The 14,991-nt window shown below is 44.9% G+C and overlaps 1 protein-coding gene across 1 annotated transcript in view; it reads right to left on the bottom strand.

The window, feature by feature from the left end:
• Nucleotides 1-7,987: 7,987 nt before the first annotated feature.
• The window catches only part of PREP (prolyl endopeptidase), a 111,895-nt gene continuing 104,891 nt past the window's right edge, over nucleotides 7,988-14,991 (bottom strand). The window contains exons 14-15 of the mRNA XM_080664279.1: nucleotides 11,854-12,010; nucleotides 7,988-8,756 (exon numbers count right to left, since the gene is read on the bottom strand). Of these exons, the coding sequence (XP_080520405.1) occupies nucleotides 8,462-8,756; nucleotides 11,854-12,010 (452 nt within the window). The 3' untranslated portion in view covers nucleotides 7,988-8,461. The remainder of the gene's footprint in view (nucleotides 8,757-11,853; nucleotides 12,011-14,991) is intronic.

The raw sequence follows: 14,991 nt of genomic DNA, 5'->3' as shown, positions 1-14,991 counted from the left end.
TCTCAGACATCTTGCTGTGTGTGTGTGTGTGTGTTTGTGTGTGTGTGTGTGTGTGTGTGTGGTGGGGGCTGCTGAGGTGTGTGATATCCCTCCTGGTTACTGGACACTGTACTGCTGCCCCTCATACCCTCTCAATGTGGCTTTTTGTTTATATTCTCCACTGGAGAGAGTCTGTTCTGTGAGCATTCAGGTCGTTCTCAGAGATAGTTGCTTTCTCTCTATATAATTGTAGTTTTTGTGTGTCATGAGAGGAGGTGAGCTCAGGGTCAGCCTTCTCCACCATCTTGATCACCACCCTACCTGCCCACCTGACACTCCTCTTTGTTGAAGTTCTCACTTTGTTCATCCATTTGTCTCCCAAGCTTGTGAGTTTCCTTATGATTGTTATTTTGAACTCTTTATTAGGTAAATCACTTATTTCCATTTTAGTAAGGGTTTTTATCTTTTTTTTTTTTCATTTAGAAAATAATCCTGTTTCTCCTTCTCCTCCTCTTTCCCTTCCTTCCTTCCTTCCTTCCTTCCTTCCTTCCTTCCTTCCTTCCTTCCTTCCTTCCTTCCTTCCTTCTTTCTCTTTCTTTCTTTCTTTCTCTTTTTTCTTTTCTCTCTTTCTTTCTCTTTCTTTCTTTCTTTCTTTCTTTCTTTCTTTCTTTCTTTCTTTCTTTCTTTCTTTCTTTCTTTCTTCCTTCCTTCCTTCCTTCCTTCCTTCCTTCCTTCCTTCCTTCCTTCCTCTCTCTCTCTCTCTCTCTCTCTCTCTCTCTCTCTCTCTCTCTCTCCTCTCTCTCCTCTCTCTTTGACTCTCTCTGTTGGTCTCTATGTATTAGATAAAACAGCCACATCTCATAGTCATGCAGGATTGCCTCCTATAGGAGATGAGCCTTATGTTCAACCCCTCATGTCTTGGTTGTTTCTCAAATCTCTGTGATTGCCCAAGCAGCCTACTTTACTCATAGTGGCTCCCAGTAGTTGAGGGTATACCGGACCTGTCAGTGTCCCAAAGGGGAGGATTTCAGTCAGCACCTAGATGCAAGCTGATTGAAAACCAGACCCTTGGGGCAGCAGCTTTTTAAAAAATATATTTTATTGATTTTTTACAGAGAGGAAGGGAGAGGGATAGAGAGATCGAAACATCGATGAGAGAGAGACATCGATCAGCTGCCTCCTGTGCAACCCCACTGGGGACGTGCCCGCAACCGAGGTACATGCCCTTGACCGGAATCGAACCTGGAACCCTTCAGTCCACAGGCCGATGCTCTATCCACTGAGCCAAACCGGCCAGGGCTGGCAGCAGCTTTTAAAGTATGTGAGCGGTTCATGGGAGAAAAAGGGGACATATGAAATACTTTCAACAATAAAGAATTTTTTTTAAAAAGCATGTGGATATTCCTCTTTCAGGGGAAGACTGGGAGGTGGGCATGTCTGTCTGCTTCCTCTGCACTGAACCCTGGGGTAACAGCCAGTTAAGAACTGCTTCTTTGTTTGCTACTGTCCAGTTAACATAAGAACAGAAGCTCTGTGAACACAAGCCCTGCTACGCACCAGAGCCAGGCTACCATGGGGTCTGTCACAGCCACAGACGCTGGGCACCAGACATGTACACAGGCTCCTTTCTGGGAGATACTCAACTGGAGCACGCAGAGTGCGAAGAGGCCTCCCCCTGGCCTCTGTGAGCTCTGGAGAGTATTTCAGTAGAGGTTGTTAAATTGGAAGCCTGCCCCTCCTGCCAAAGCATTAAGATAAGCCAATAGGCGTCTTTCGCAGAAAGACTGGAAGCTTTTCAGTTGGCTGCCTCTCTGCTGGTAGGGAGCCAGGTGAGTCTGTGAGCCCTTTAAGAACTGCTTCTTAGGTGAACCAAATGGGTGACGGTGGCCAAGATATACAAATATCCAGTTATAAGTGCAGCGTGGTGACTCTGTAGTTAATAGGACTGTATTGTGTATTTGAACGTTAAAAGAGATCTTTAAAAACGATTCATTTTCTACAGTCTTACCGTTTTTTATCTTTCAAATTAAAAATGTGGTCAGACTGAAAAAACAAACAAAACAAAAATCAGAACTGTTTCTCAGTTTGCTCTAGCCCATGGGTCTCACGGCTACAAGCCCTGTTGGCTTTTAAAGCTAGAGGACTTGGGGGCAGGTTTTTAAAGTTGGGGTGCCAGGTGTGGGGCTCACACCCTTCGTTTCTCAGGAAGCAGCCTGGAGGTGTGCGTTCCCTCTGACTGTGGGTGACCGTGGGGGTCATGGTGCACGTGTCTCAGCCTCTCCCGTTTCGATGTGGTTTTCTCCTTTGCCCAGTGTAGGTGTGCCGCTCATCTAGTTTTTGAGTTTCTTTCGGAGGACATTGTTCTGCTGTGGCTATAGATTCGGTGTGACCTTAGGAGGAGGTGAGTTCAGGACCCTCCTATGTCACCGTCTGGAACCAGAACCCTCTTATTTGTTAGTAGACTAGTGGGCAAGAGTGGTCTTTAGGTTCCAGCTGCAGGGTTACTGCCCTGCCTGCCCACCCCCTGCCCAGGGAACTTGGCCCTTCGCCAAGTGAGGGTAAGAGTAGGACATGGTTTGAGGTGGCTGGAGGATGGACACATCCATACTAGTGCACTCAGAGGGCTCTGAGCAGGGAGGCACCAGGACGCAGCCACATAATTTACCATCGTCTCCTTTCTCTGCAGTGCCAGCTTCAGTGAGGCCGTTTTTACTCTGCACCACCAGCCCCGAGCATATGAATGGATGTGGAATATATCAAAATGTTCCTTATTCACTTGCCTCAGTCCTCACCCCACCGGCCTGACCGCCCCCTTATAGTCGGACCTTTGCTTTTCTACAGCCCCCCGCGCTTATAGTTTTCCCACCTCTCCTTAACTCATCTTTGAGTCTTTGTAACCCTTCTGGGAATTGGTTATATATACTCTACCTGGGGAACTCCCCTAGGCTGGTAAAATTATCTGGTAAATATGGAGAAATTGGTGAGGGCCTTAGTTGAAATTTAAACTTTCAAACTAGCAGCACCATGTGTGTGTAATTGCCAAACATTTGTGGGAGTATTAGGAAACAAGACTACTTGCAACATTTTGCAATATTCCAGGTGTGTCCACATTGTCATAAATGTGACTTTATCTTACCGAGGTGCCAATGCTCTGCAGCATGTCCAGCAAGGCCCTTAACAAGGCAGCTAGACCACCTGTGTAACGTACGCAGCTTTTTTTCAAAACTCCATGGACCAACATAGGACAGAGCAGAGAGGCAGAGCCAGGACACAGGAAGGTGGAATCGAACAGGGAAGATACCCTGAGATCTGGGAAGGAGCCCACCCCCAAGTCTTAATTCCAATGTTAAGGCTTTAAAAAGCTACCTTCAGTTTTGGGGTCCAGTTGTCCAGGTAAAATCTAGAAATGAAAAGTAGCTTAGGGAAGAGAACTCACAATTGACAGCCAATGATATGCTAGGTACTTAGAAGTGTATTATTTTGTCCATTCCTCATGATCATCAGTTACTAAATGACAGAGCTGGGGTTTGAACCTGGGCCTTACTTCTGGAGCTGAGACTCTGCACACTGTATTTCCACTTTCTGCTGTCAAGTAGGAGACCTCAGTGGGGAGGATGGCTGGGGTCTGTGCAAGCTTGAAAATGCTCTGGACTCTTGGGATGGTGAACACACAGTACAATATACAGAGGATGTATAACAGAATTGTACACCTGAAATTTATATAATTTTATTATCCAGTGTCACCCCAATAAATTCAATTAAAAGGTGGGGTGGGGAAAAAAAATGCTCTGGACTGAGTGGGTACTACTCAGTTGTCTGTACCGCAAATGACCCAACTGGTCCAGAAAAAAGGCTGTCTTTGGTTTATCTGTGCAGATGCATTATTGTCCCTGCCACACTGGTCAGCAGTTACATGGCACTTAGCATTAGCATCTCTCTGAGGAGACGGTGACGTCAGCCTCTGCATGCACTGCTTTCTGGTGACACAGATTTTCTCCAGGGGATTATAGTGCATCCTATGCTCACTGACAGCTGCACTATATACAGTGCTTATTTATACAAGCGGTAACAGAAAGCATTTTAGAAGAGAAAAATCAAAACAGGTGGCTACCTTCCAGCTGTGCTTGGTAGGTAGTGATTTGCTTGAGAGAAAAATGTGTTTGATTTTATACCACAATTTGAGAGGCAGAGAGAACTCAAAGAAAAGCACAAATATGGATGATTTGGAAAATAGGACTTACTTGGAAAAGCACGTTATTGGAATAATGAAGTAATCTTTTAAGCTTCTTTAAAAGTTTGATTTTGGAGAAACATTGATTTTGCTGCTCCATTATTTATGCATTCATTGGTTGATTTCTGTATGTGCCTTGACCAGGGACTGAACCCACAACCTTGGCTACCTGTCCAGGGCCTTGTAAACTTTTTTTTTTTTTTTAAAGGTTAAGATACTTCATACAAAATAGATAGTAATTTTTGTCCTGTCTGTTGAAGCAAGACAAAGAAGTTTTCTTTTCATAAGTTAAGTCAGCAATTCCCAAACTGATGCCCAAAGGAACAATGTTTCATGAGATAAAACAAATGACTTAAATTATTTTATAGACAATAGTTTGAGGAATGATAGATCCTCCTCTTAAGAACTCAGGGTGGTGATAGGGGATCCAAACCCATTTGTTGTTTTTTTAAAATCCTCACTGACGATATTCTTTTTTTTTTTAATTATTTTTTAATCTTCACCCAAGGATTGATTTTTTTAGAGTGAAAGACAGAGAGAAACTTCAATGTGAGAGAAACAGTGATTGGTTGCCTTCTGCACGCACCCCGACCAGGGCCTGGCCTGGACGGAGCCTGTAACTGAGGTAAATGCCCTTGACTGGAACTGAACCCGGGACCTTTCGGTCCGCAGGCCGATGCTCTACCCACTGAGCCAAACTGGCTAGGGCTGTTAACTACCGTGTTCCCCGAAAATAAGACAGTGTCTTATATTATTTTTGCCCCCAAAGACACGCTAGGTTTTATTTTCAGGGGATGTCTTATTTTTCCATGAAGAAGAATACGGTACACATTTATTGTTAAATGAAAATAAAGGAAATTTATTACCTGTATACAGTACAGTAGTACAGTAGTTGTCAACACAAACCAGACAAACTGTGAATCCTACAGTATCAAGAATTTACTCATTTATTCAATGACAATCATGTCATCATCTTCTGGAACATCATCATAACAATCCAATTCCTGAATTTCCTGGTGAATTTCTTGTGACTCCATTTCTTTTAGAATCAGTGGACCAAATCTCTCATGTTTAGCAATAGCACTGTCTTTAAATGAGTGCTTCTTGTCAAGGTAGCCTGCTCACAGTGCATTTGCAATGCAACTGTCAGTGATTTTCTCCCATGAATTCTTCACCCAAGTCACAACTTCTTGCAGTTTAGGTTTCACAAAGTTTCCACGCTGATTTCTCTCCATTCTATTTTCAATGTAGTCATTAATTTCCATGCGCAAATTGTCTTTGAATGGCTTGTTTATTGCAATATCAAGAGTCTGGAGATAGGCCGTCATTCCTGCGGGAATCATTATCTGATGTTTTTCTTTCGTGAAGAAATGTCTTCATGTCTTTAGCGCGGTGAGTGCTGGCTGCATCCCAGACTAGCAGACCTCTTTGGCTCCCTCGCATAACAAGCGGCAGCATTAAATCGACCCACTTCCTTATAACTGCTTGTGTGGCCCAGGCTTTTTCAGTTTCAGGAATAAAAACGCCCAAAACACGTTCAATCTTTTCCTTCTTGCCCTTAGAAATGATTAAAGGTGGGATTTTAGTGCCATCCAGACGAATTGCCAAAATACAGGAAACACGTGCACTTTGGTAGGCAGTGGAGGGAATGTACGCCAAGGAGGCACCCCGCTGTTCAATTGTTGTTTGAGATGATTGGCCCATAAACACTGCAGTTTCATCCATAGCAATCATGTTGGAAAGATTGTATTTAGAGAAGTCAGCATCATCAATAAAGGACTTGAATGCAAGTGCTCGCTTAATAACTTGAGTATCTTCCAACCTAAACAATGTTGTAGATCTTCTTAAAGACAGTTCACTTCGCTGAAGGAAATTATCCAGCCAGTGTTGTGATGCAAAATGAAGTCTTCGGGGGCTATGTCAAACTGTGGTGCCATTGCAAGGGCAAATTCTTGAATCTGAGCCCTATTCACAACCAAAGCCTTTGCTCTCCTGTCAACAACCCATTCACAGATAAGGTCTTCCAGCTCGGAAAATAATGGTTGCTGACCTGATCCACACTTGCACTTTTTAGCATTTCCCTTGTCCACTTGTTCAATGAGGTTACCATACTCTGCTCGCCATTTTCGGACCAATCGGATACTCAACATCTTCTCTTTGCAGAAAGCAGTAAGATTGTGGCCCCAAGAGTCTTCCACGATTCCTTTCTTGTACTCCACAGAGTAGCTTTTTCTTTTTGCGCTCATTTCTAGGGGTAAAAAAAAAGGAATTGGGGTATCAAGGTGGGGGAGGGGGATCACTCATAATGACACAGGGGGGATCAGAGGGGGGAATCAAAATGGCACAGGAGAATCAGAGGGGGGATTACCATTTTAGTAACCCCTTTTGATCCTCCTGTGTCATTTTGATTGACCCCTCTGATCCTCCTGTGTCACTTTGATTGTCCCCTCTGATCCTCCTGTGTCATTTTGATTGCCCCCTGATCCTCCTGTGTCATTTTAAGTGATGCCCCTCCCCCCACCCCTGTGCCACTGAACACCTTCACCAGACATCCCCCCTACCCCTTTATCAGACATTTACCCCCTGGGGCCTGCCTGGGGACTGTCACTGGGCTTGCTGGGGCCTGGATCTGGGCTGGAGCAGGGTCCGCCACTGACTGAGAACCTTCAGTCATCATGAAGGCGGCCGCGAGCATCAGGTAGTGTCACCAGAGACAGACCAGCACTCACCACCTTCACCGCGTCCTGTCCGCTCTAATCCTCCTGTTCTTCTACACACATCTGCAAAAGTCTCCTCCTCTCTCCTGCCCCGTGCTCACCGCTCACTCCGACCTCCGCTCCGCCTCCACACAGCAGTGACATCAGGACTCCGCGTAACGTCACTGGTTGCTAGATGCCAGTCGGGGCGGCCCTAGCGACCAGTTTACGGTAAATTAATTTTCATTCTGAGACAGAGCCCGGGGGCCTTATTTTTGGGGGATGCCTTATATTTCACTCAGAGGGAAACCTGTAAGTAGGTCTTATTTTCGGAGGATGTCTTATTTTCGGGGGAACACGGTATTAACTTTTAAAGAGAGTGAAGGGAGGGACAGAGGGGGAGACACACACATCAATGTGAGAGAAACATGTGCCTCCCATATGGGCCCTGACGGGGGGCCAGGGATCAAACCTGCAACCCAGGTATCACCCCTGAGACCCTTTGGTGTGAGGCCAACTGAGCAACACTGGCCAGGGCAAACCCCCCCCCCCCCCCGCTTTTTTTTTTAATATGACCTTTTCTATTTCCAGAAAGTGGTCTATGGGGGGAAAAACAGCTTGGGAAATGCTGAAATTTTTGACTGTAAGGTAAGTTTGGATAAATGTATTTGTTTGAATAGTTCACTCATGTGGTCTCTTAGTTTTATATCCTAGTTCTGTACTCTGATTTCCAGTGATACTTTGTAACCAAATTGATAGACAAACAGGTGCATAACCTTTACTTTCTGGTCCACTCATTTTTCAGAGGAGGCATCCAAACCAGAGGCCCAGATTCTGAGCTGACTGAGTAGTGAATTTGTAAGACGGTGAGCCACTTCTAATAGCTTCATCACACACAGACAAGGGAACTGGAATGGATGCACTCCACTTGTTTCTGGTGCTAACATCCTATGACTTCCTTGTTTAGAAATTAATCTGTGTGGAAAGGCGAACTGCTTATTCTCATAGAAAAGCGACAGGATCCGGAATGACTGCACATCTGGAGCTGCCCCTCAACACAAAGGAGCCAGAAACCACGCCTCCCATTCTTAAATAACATTTATTGTTGTTGCAAAGAAGTCTTTCATGAGAACAGGTCTCACATTTATGTAGAGATATATTGGTTATGATTATAGAAGCAAATTCCATGAGGTGTTATATATGAAGGATGCCCAACTACGACTCTTAACTCAGCAATCTAATATTCACAATGTGTTGACTGCCATTTCCTTAATTTACCCAAACATGCCTGTTTTTTTGTTTTGTTTTGTTTTTTAAACATGTGCCTGCACAGGGTGGAGGGGAGAAAACAAACACAAAAACGCCAAGGGCTTGCTAAAAAGGAGAAAGCTAAAAAAGATAAAATGATTCCCGCAGCAGTTCTGCTCAGCGGCAGTCTGTGAGTGCAGGAACAGTGTTCACGTGGGGAAGCAGCACGCCCAGTGGTTTCTTGGGTTTAACGGTGGGAAAGCCCTTGAGGTTTTGTGTGGCTGTCAGGAGGGAGTGGGCAGTTCCGTTACGGAATCCAGTCGATGTTCAGGCACCGTGCTATAAATGCAAACATATCTGAGACTTCTTCTATCACTTTGGCTGTGGGCTTCCCGGCCCCGTGGCCCGCCTTCGTGTCCACATGGATAAGCAGGGGGTTGCTTTGCTTCCGGCTGCGGCCCACGATGTACTGAAGGGTGGCAATGAACTTCAGGGAGTGAAGCGGGACCACACGGTCATCGTGGTCGGCGGTGAGGAGAAGCATGGACGGGTACTGGATTCCGTCTGCCTCTGGTAACTTCACGTTATGTAACGGAGAATACCTGAAAGGCAAAGGCACGTTCATGATGCTAAATAGCAAAAGCGGAGTTGTTTGTTCACTAGGACAATCAAGGAGGGCTGCTGGGCAGGGTGACCTATGTGGTTTACCAGCCTAACATCATTAGCCACAGGCCCGCAGCTACTCTATGGTGACGCCGCAGACTGCTTGCACCGCTATTTCGGCCTTCCCTGGCCAGGGCCACTGGAGATTGGGAAGGGCTCTGTCGTTTATTTGGCTCCTCCTCTGGATGACTGAATAAGAAACTAAACTCACAGGGCTGTTGCAATCATCACACCTGTGTGCACACTGATCGTCAGGAATGGAGTATTTTCAGATTCTTACTGAGTGGACTGGTTGTCTTTGTTTTTATTTAAACCCCTCCCGAGGATATGTTTCTTCTTGATTTTTAGAGAGAGAGAAATATTGACCAGTTGCCTCCTGTACGCGCCCCGACCGGGAATTACTGACCCTGCAACCTGTGGTGCACTGGACGATGCTCCGCCGCTGAGACACCCAGCCAGGGCCTGACTGCCTTTTTAAATCATTGACTGTGGATGTAATAGGCGCAAGCCTTTCTTTTGTTGAAGAACTTGAAATCCGCTTTCTGCCCTTTAATGTCTATGAAACCTTTATTACAGGCTCAGCGCGGCAGTCTCGGGAGGATCACGAGGCCCACTTTCCTGCCGGTGCACCTGGGCCGGGCTGCTGGCTCCAGCAGAGCAACTGCCTTTGGCCAATGGCGAGAACATCCGTGGAAGAGCAGAGAAGGCACCTTCTGAAGTATAAGGTAAGTTGCCAGTCACGGTAACAAAAAGAGTTTTAGAAGGAAAGCACAGCCGAGTTACACAGTGATAGATAACAGTTAAGTGAGGGAAATCTCCAGATAGTTTTTCTTTATATTTTATTCAATATGGGTGTCATGTTTTTCAAAGGGTTCAGCATTAATGAATATAATCAATTACTCTAGTAGCGTTTCACTACTCCCAGTAGATGCGATGGGGGCAATGGACTGTTTTCTGATCTCATTTCAGTGTTTCTGGATTAGCCTCAGACCCCCCGATAATAGTTAGTTCTATGGGGAAACTTTGCCTGTTAATATTACAACCCCACCCCCCCTTCAAGATTCACATGCCACATTTATATGTTAAAGATTCTAAGAAGTTCTGTAGAAAAAAATCTGTTATACTTTATTTATCCAGCTCTCTTTTGGGGGGGCCCATGGTGCTTCATGGGACATACTCCAGGCCAGGGGTGCAGGGCTTGAGCAGGTCCTTATAAGGGCCCCTTCTGGCTCTAGTGTGTGGGGCTGAGCTCTCTGCTCAATGGGAGCAGCTGATAAAGAGTTAAATGCAGGCCTATGAGCGCTAGGGTGGAAAATTCAAATCCAGAGAGAATACTAGTATACAGGTGTGGGCAAAAGTAGGTTTACAGCCATAATTCAAAAATTACTAAGTAATAATACAAGAGTCAACTGTTTTGTACTACAACCCAAAAGTAGGTTAATAGTTGTAGTGCAAAACAGTTTACTCTTGTATTAATATTTATTAATTTTTGTATTATGGCTGTAAACTTACTTTTGCCCACCCCGTATATCACAGACATCTTAATAGAAACAATATTTAGAACTTTTTTCCTCTTTATTTTGCTTTCAAATCAATTTTAGAAATATCAGGTTCCATCAAATATTTTGTTGTCTTATTAACTCAGTATTTTCAGTTGACTTTAAAATGGGACATACCCCACTAAAATGCTTATTTTTTCTAAGTTAATTTGAACTATAGCTTCTTCAAATATTCAGCTTTTACCAGTATGTGCCAATGAGGTTATTTGTACACTTAATAACAGCTTTACAAAGTAAAATCCCCCCAACTCCCTCACCAAAGAAATGAATTTAGTAATTCAAGTCATTTTAGCTGAATTTCTAACTGGAGAGACCTAGCCATAAAAAGCCTATAAAATGAAAGAAAAAACTTGATAATTGACTGAGAAGACTGGGACACAGGCTTGTTATTCCAAGGGCAATTCCTAAATACTGTTGAAAATCCCCAAACCCCTACATGTGAGAAGTAAAGAAAGTGAAGAGGCAAAAAAGAATGTAGCTCTCAGTCCTGAGAATCTATCTGTCATTGTCTCGTTATTGCCGAAGTGGTGGAGGGACATGAAAGAGGGAAGCTGCACAGTATTTCCATACACAGCCTGTAGTTTCAAATACCCGTAGTTATACTGAGAGACAAGGTAAGTTTAACTGTATTTGCACATATCCCTCCTTATTTTCTTATTTCTTAATTTAAAAAAGGAAATCCCATATACATTGACGTGAGGTATAATGACACCTTTTAAAAAAGTGGTTTTTGAGGGATGTACCACAAATTTAGTAGCTTTTAAAAACAACCCTGATTTTTTATCTCCCAGTTCTGTACGTCAGAAGTCTGGATTGGCTCAAGTGGGTTCTCTGCTCTAGATCTCTCCAGACTAAAATCAAGGCGACAGCTGGCTGGGCTGAAATTCTGGAAAAAAATCTATTTCCAGACTCATGTAGGTTGCTGGCAGAATCCAGTTCCATGAGGCTATTGACTGAGGTTCTAGAGGCCCCTCCTTTCATCTTCAAAGCCAGCACTGGAGGGTCAAGTCCTCCTCATGCTCCGATCTCTGTGACCTCCTTTCCCCTGCATCCCTGACTCCAGCCAGAGAGTGCTCTGCCTTTAAGGGTTATGTCACTGTAGACTGGGCCCACTTGGGCAATCCAGCATAATCTTATTTTAATGTCAGATGATTAGTAGCCTTAATTTAATCTGCAAAGTCCCTTCACAGCAGTGCCTGGATTAGTGTGTAAGAGGAGACGGGTATCTTGGAGGGGAGGGGGGCGCACATTTAGATTCTGCCTTTCACATCTCTGTAGTTTGTTCTTGTTAAAGACAAGATCAAAATAAGGAAGACAGGCATTCCCATCACTTCCCTTACTTTTGCAGTAAATTATATGCAAATATGAGACATGGAGGAGAGTAAGGAGTTAAACACCATAAGTCTGAACTGTCAGTCAAAAGGATATCAAATCGCTAGCAACATATACGTGAAGTAAGTATGAATTAAAACCTTACTTGATAAGCCATTCAAACTGGTGTTTGCTGTCTGAGCACCCATAATCGGTGGTCCAGGCATGGCCGATGGTGTATTTATGGAATTTCAGCATGTCCATTACTCCAACTTGGGCGATAACACAACCAAAGAGGTCAGGCCGCTGATTTGCACAAGCAGCTAAAAACCGAGACAGAAAGAAAAGGGAGGCAGTCTGTTACTAAACAGCTAAATAAACCAGAGCAAAAGAACACATAGGTGCTTTCAGAACCTTGGTTGCCTTTTTTCTTAGAGCACAGAAAGAAACCATCATAAATCACCTGCCTAATGGCCCACAAGCTTTCCCCTTCCTTCCAGTATATCCAAGGTGGGACAGTCTCATCAGTAATAGAGATTTATTCACCAAGGTGAATTTCAAGAGGGGAGGGTTATTTTAAAAACCTGTGTCTTCTCCTCCCTACTTGCTTTCACAGGTGAGGGGTCTCAAAACAACCTGTGATATTGCAATCCCATATAATAAAAGCCTAATATGCTAAATGTCCGACTGTTCATTCGACCAGTTGCTATGACGCACACTGACCACCAGGGAGCAGACGCTCCGATGGTAGGTTAGCTTGCTTCTGGGGTCCAGCTGATGGGGACTGGGCGAGACAGGCGGGATATGCCCTAGAGCCCTTCTGCGGTCCCTCCCCCTGGCCTCGATCGTGCACCCGTGGGGTCCCTTGGCCTGGCCTGCATCCTCTCGCAATCCGGGACCCCTCGGGGGATGTCTGCAGGCCAGGCTGAGGGACCCCACCAGTGCATGAATCCGTGCACCAGGCCTCTAGTGTAATAATAAACATTTCAGTCCTTGTTCCTGGCACAGAACTAGGAGTGTCTTTTGTCATTCAAATCCAGCCTCTTTCAATGGTGCCTGAATTTATGCTAATGGGTGACTCTTGGTGGGCTCTAGATGGCTTCAGGATGGGGACCAGCTGCCAGAGGAATCAATCATGTGCTTGGAAGACAGGAACTGTCATCTCTCCCTCAAAACTTCTGGCTTCTGAGGGAGAGGGGCTAGAGCTTGACTCAATCACTGATCATCTAATCACTTGTGCCTATTTACTAGAACCTCCATAAAACCCCTGAAACAACAGAGTTCAGAGAGCTTCCAGGTCGGTGAACATACTCAGGAGCTAGAAGGGTGGCGTGCCCAGAGAGGGCATGGAAATGCCACACCCACGCCTCCTCATACCTTACTCCAGTGAGCTCTTCCATGTGACTGTTCCTGGGTTCCATCCTTTAGAACAAACTGGTAAATGTAAGAAAAGAGTTTGAACCTGAGGAGGGGGTCCTGGGAGGCCCAGGACTGGTGACTGGCATCTTGGGAGCAGTCTTGTGGGTCTGAGCCCTTACTTTGTGGGGTACGTGCTGACTCTAAGTAGTGTCACAATGGAAGTGAATTGGAGGATACCTGGTTGGTGCGGAAAAGTGTTGTGCGTAGAAACAGTTTGTACAGTCCAAGGCAGAACAGGGCCTAAAACCCAGCTCAGGGCTCTGTCCTTTTTAAAAATACTCTTCTTTGTATTTACTGAACATCTGCCATGTGCCTGGCACGAGGCCTGGGGCTAGGTGGGAAAGATAAAAAACCGAGGAAGCAACGATAGTGTTCGAAAAATTCAGGTGGTATGTAGGGGTACCTAACCAGGTGTAAGGCGGTTAGGGAGGAAGTCACATCACAGCTGGCAAAAACATCATTCCCACCCCAATTCTGATTTCAGGGCTTATTCCTAATACTGAATCCTCAGAGGTGGGAGGGACAGGAAACTGTCTTTTAAATAAGCACTTAGCATCCAAATGGGGGACTCCATCTCTGCAGGGTCCTTAAGGGACCAGGTGTGTCAATAGACACAAACAAATGCCTAAATATAAAGGAGTTACTGGGTGAACCAATAAATTACAATTCTCCCACTATTGGAAGCAGATGGTATTTTCAATAGCTTCTCCTATTAAATCTTAAATTTTGCCCTTATTTCTTCTCTCTTTTACACCTGACCTGTAATCCATATACAAATTCAGTTATCTCCAATTCAAAATATACCCAGAACCTGACCACTTCTCAGGCCTTCCATCACACCCTCGCTGGTTTGGCTTAGTGGACAGAGCGCTGGCCTGTGGACTGAAGGACTTCCATCACTACACCCCAGGGCCAAGCCACACGGATCCTTCCTGAACAGAAGTCTCCTACCTGGCCTGCTTTTTTGCCCTTGACTCTTCTTCCATCTGCACTAACACTGTAACAGGATCAATGCATGATCCTATAAAAAAAGTAAGTCAAATTATGATACTTCTCCAAAACTCCCCCAAAGGCTTATTTCACAGTAAACCAGGTCTGCTAGCCTGGCTCTGAGGTCCTGCCACCGCTTACTTCCCCCTTGCTCACTGTGCCCAGCCACAGACGTGGGTCTCCTCCCAGCTGCTAGGCCCCTCCCAGCCCGTGCTGGGCTCAGGGTCTCGGGTGTACTGTCTGCTCCTAGGATGAGAATGAAAGCTCTAGGAAGGCAGAGGTGTTGTCTGTGTTCTTCCTAAGATTGTTATCAATATACTCTCTAAATTTAAAATGGAACATTATTTTGGACGTAAGAGATTTTACCTCCAAAGGAAAAAAAATTGTTTTTTCAAGACTATATTCTATTGAAGTAAAGAGTTAAAGAGTCAGGACAGGAACTCAGATGCTGACATGACTCAGTACATTCACAAGACAAGGAAATTGAGTTGCATGAGCCGCTACTTGCCGCCCTCCTCCACAACCGTGGATGGAAAACCCCAAAAATTGTCATCTGTGTTTTAACCTGAGCTTATATATGCTATTCTACATTTGTGCAATGGCCCTTCATGTGCTAATGACATTGGATGTAAGACCCAGCCAGCAAAGTTCAGGTCCACTACAGATTTTCATTACAATGTTCAGTGCTACTGAGAGAGAAAATGCAAACTCAAATTTCATTAACTACCAAAAATTAGGTACTTAGAGGCAGTGCCACAAAATGATTAAAAGAGCAGAATCTAAAACCACAGTGCTAGCCCCAGCCTCACTACTCCCAACCGTGACACGCTGGGCAAGCTACTCAACCTCTCGGTGCCCTGGTGTGTCCTATGTAAGATGGGGCATTGCCAGTCCC

This window comes from Plecotus auritus (genome assembly GCF_963455305.1).
Source record: "Plecotus auritus genome assembly, chromosome: 4".
Classification (NCBI taxonomy): domain Eukaryota; kingdom Metazoa; phylum Chordata; class Mammalia; order Chiroptera; family Vespertilionidae; genus Plecotus; species Plecotus auritus.
Note: the sequence above shows the minus strand (reverse complement) of the source record. Positions and strands in the feature narration are given on the sequence as shown.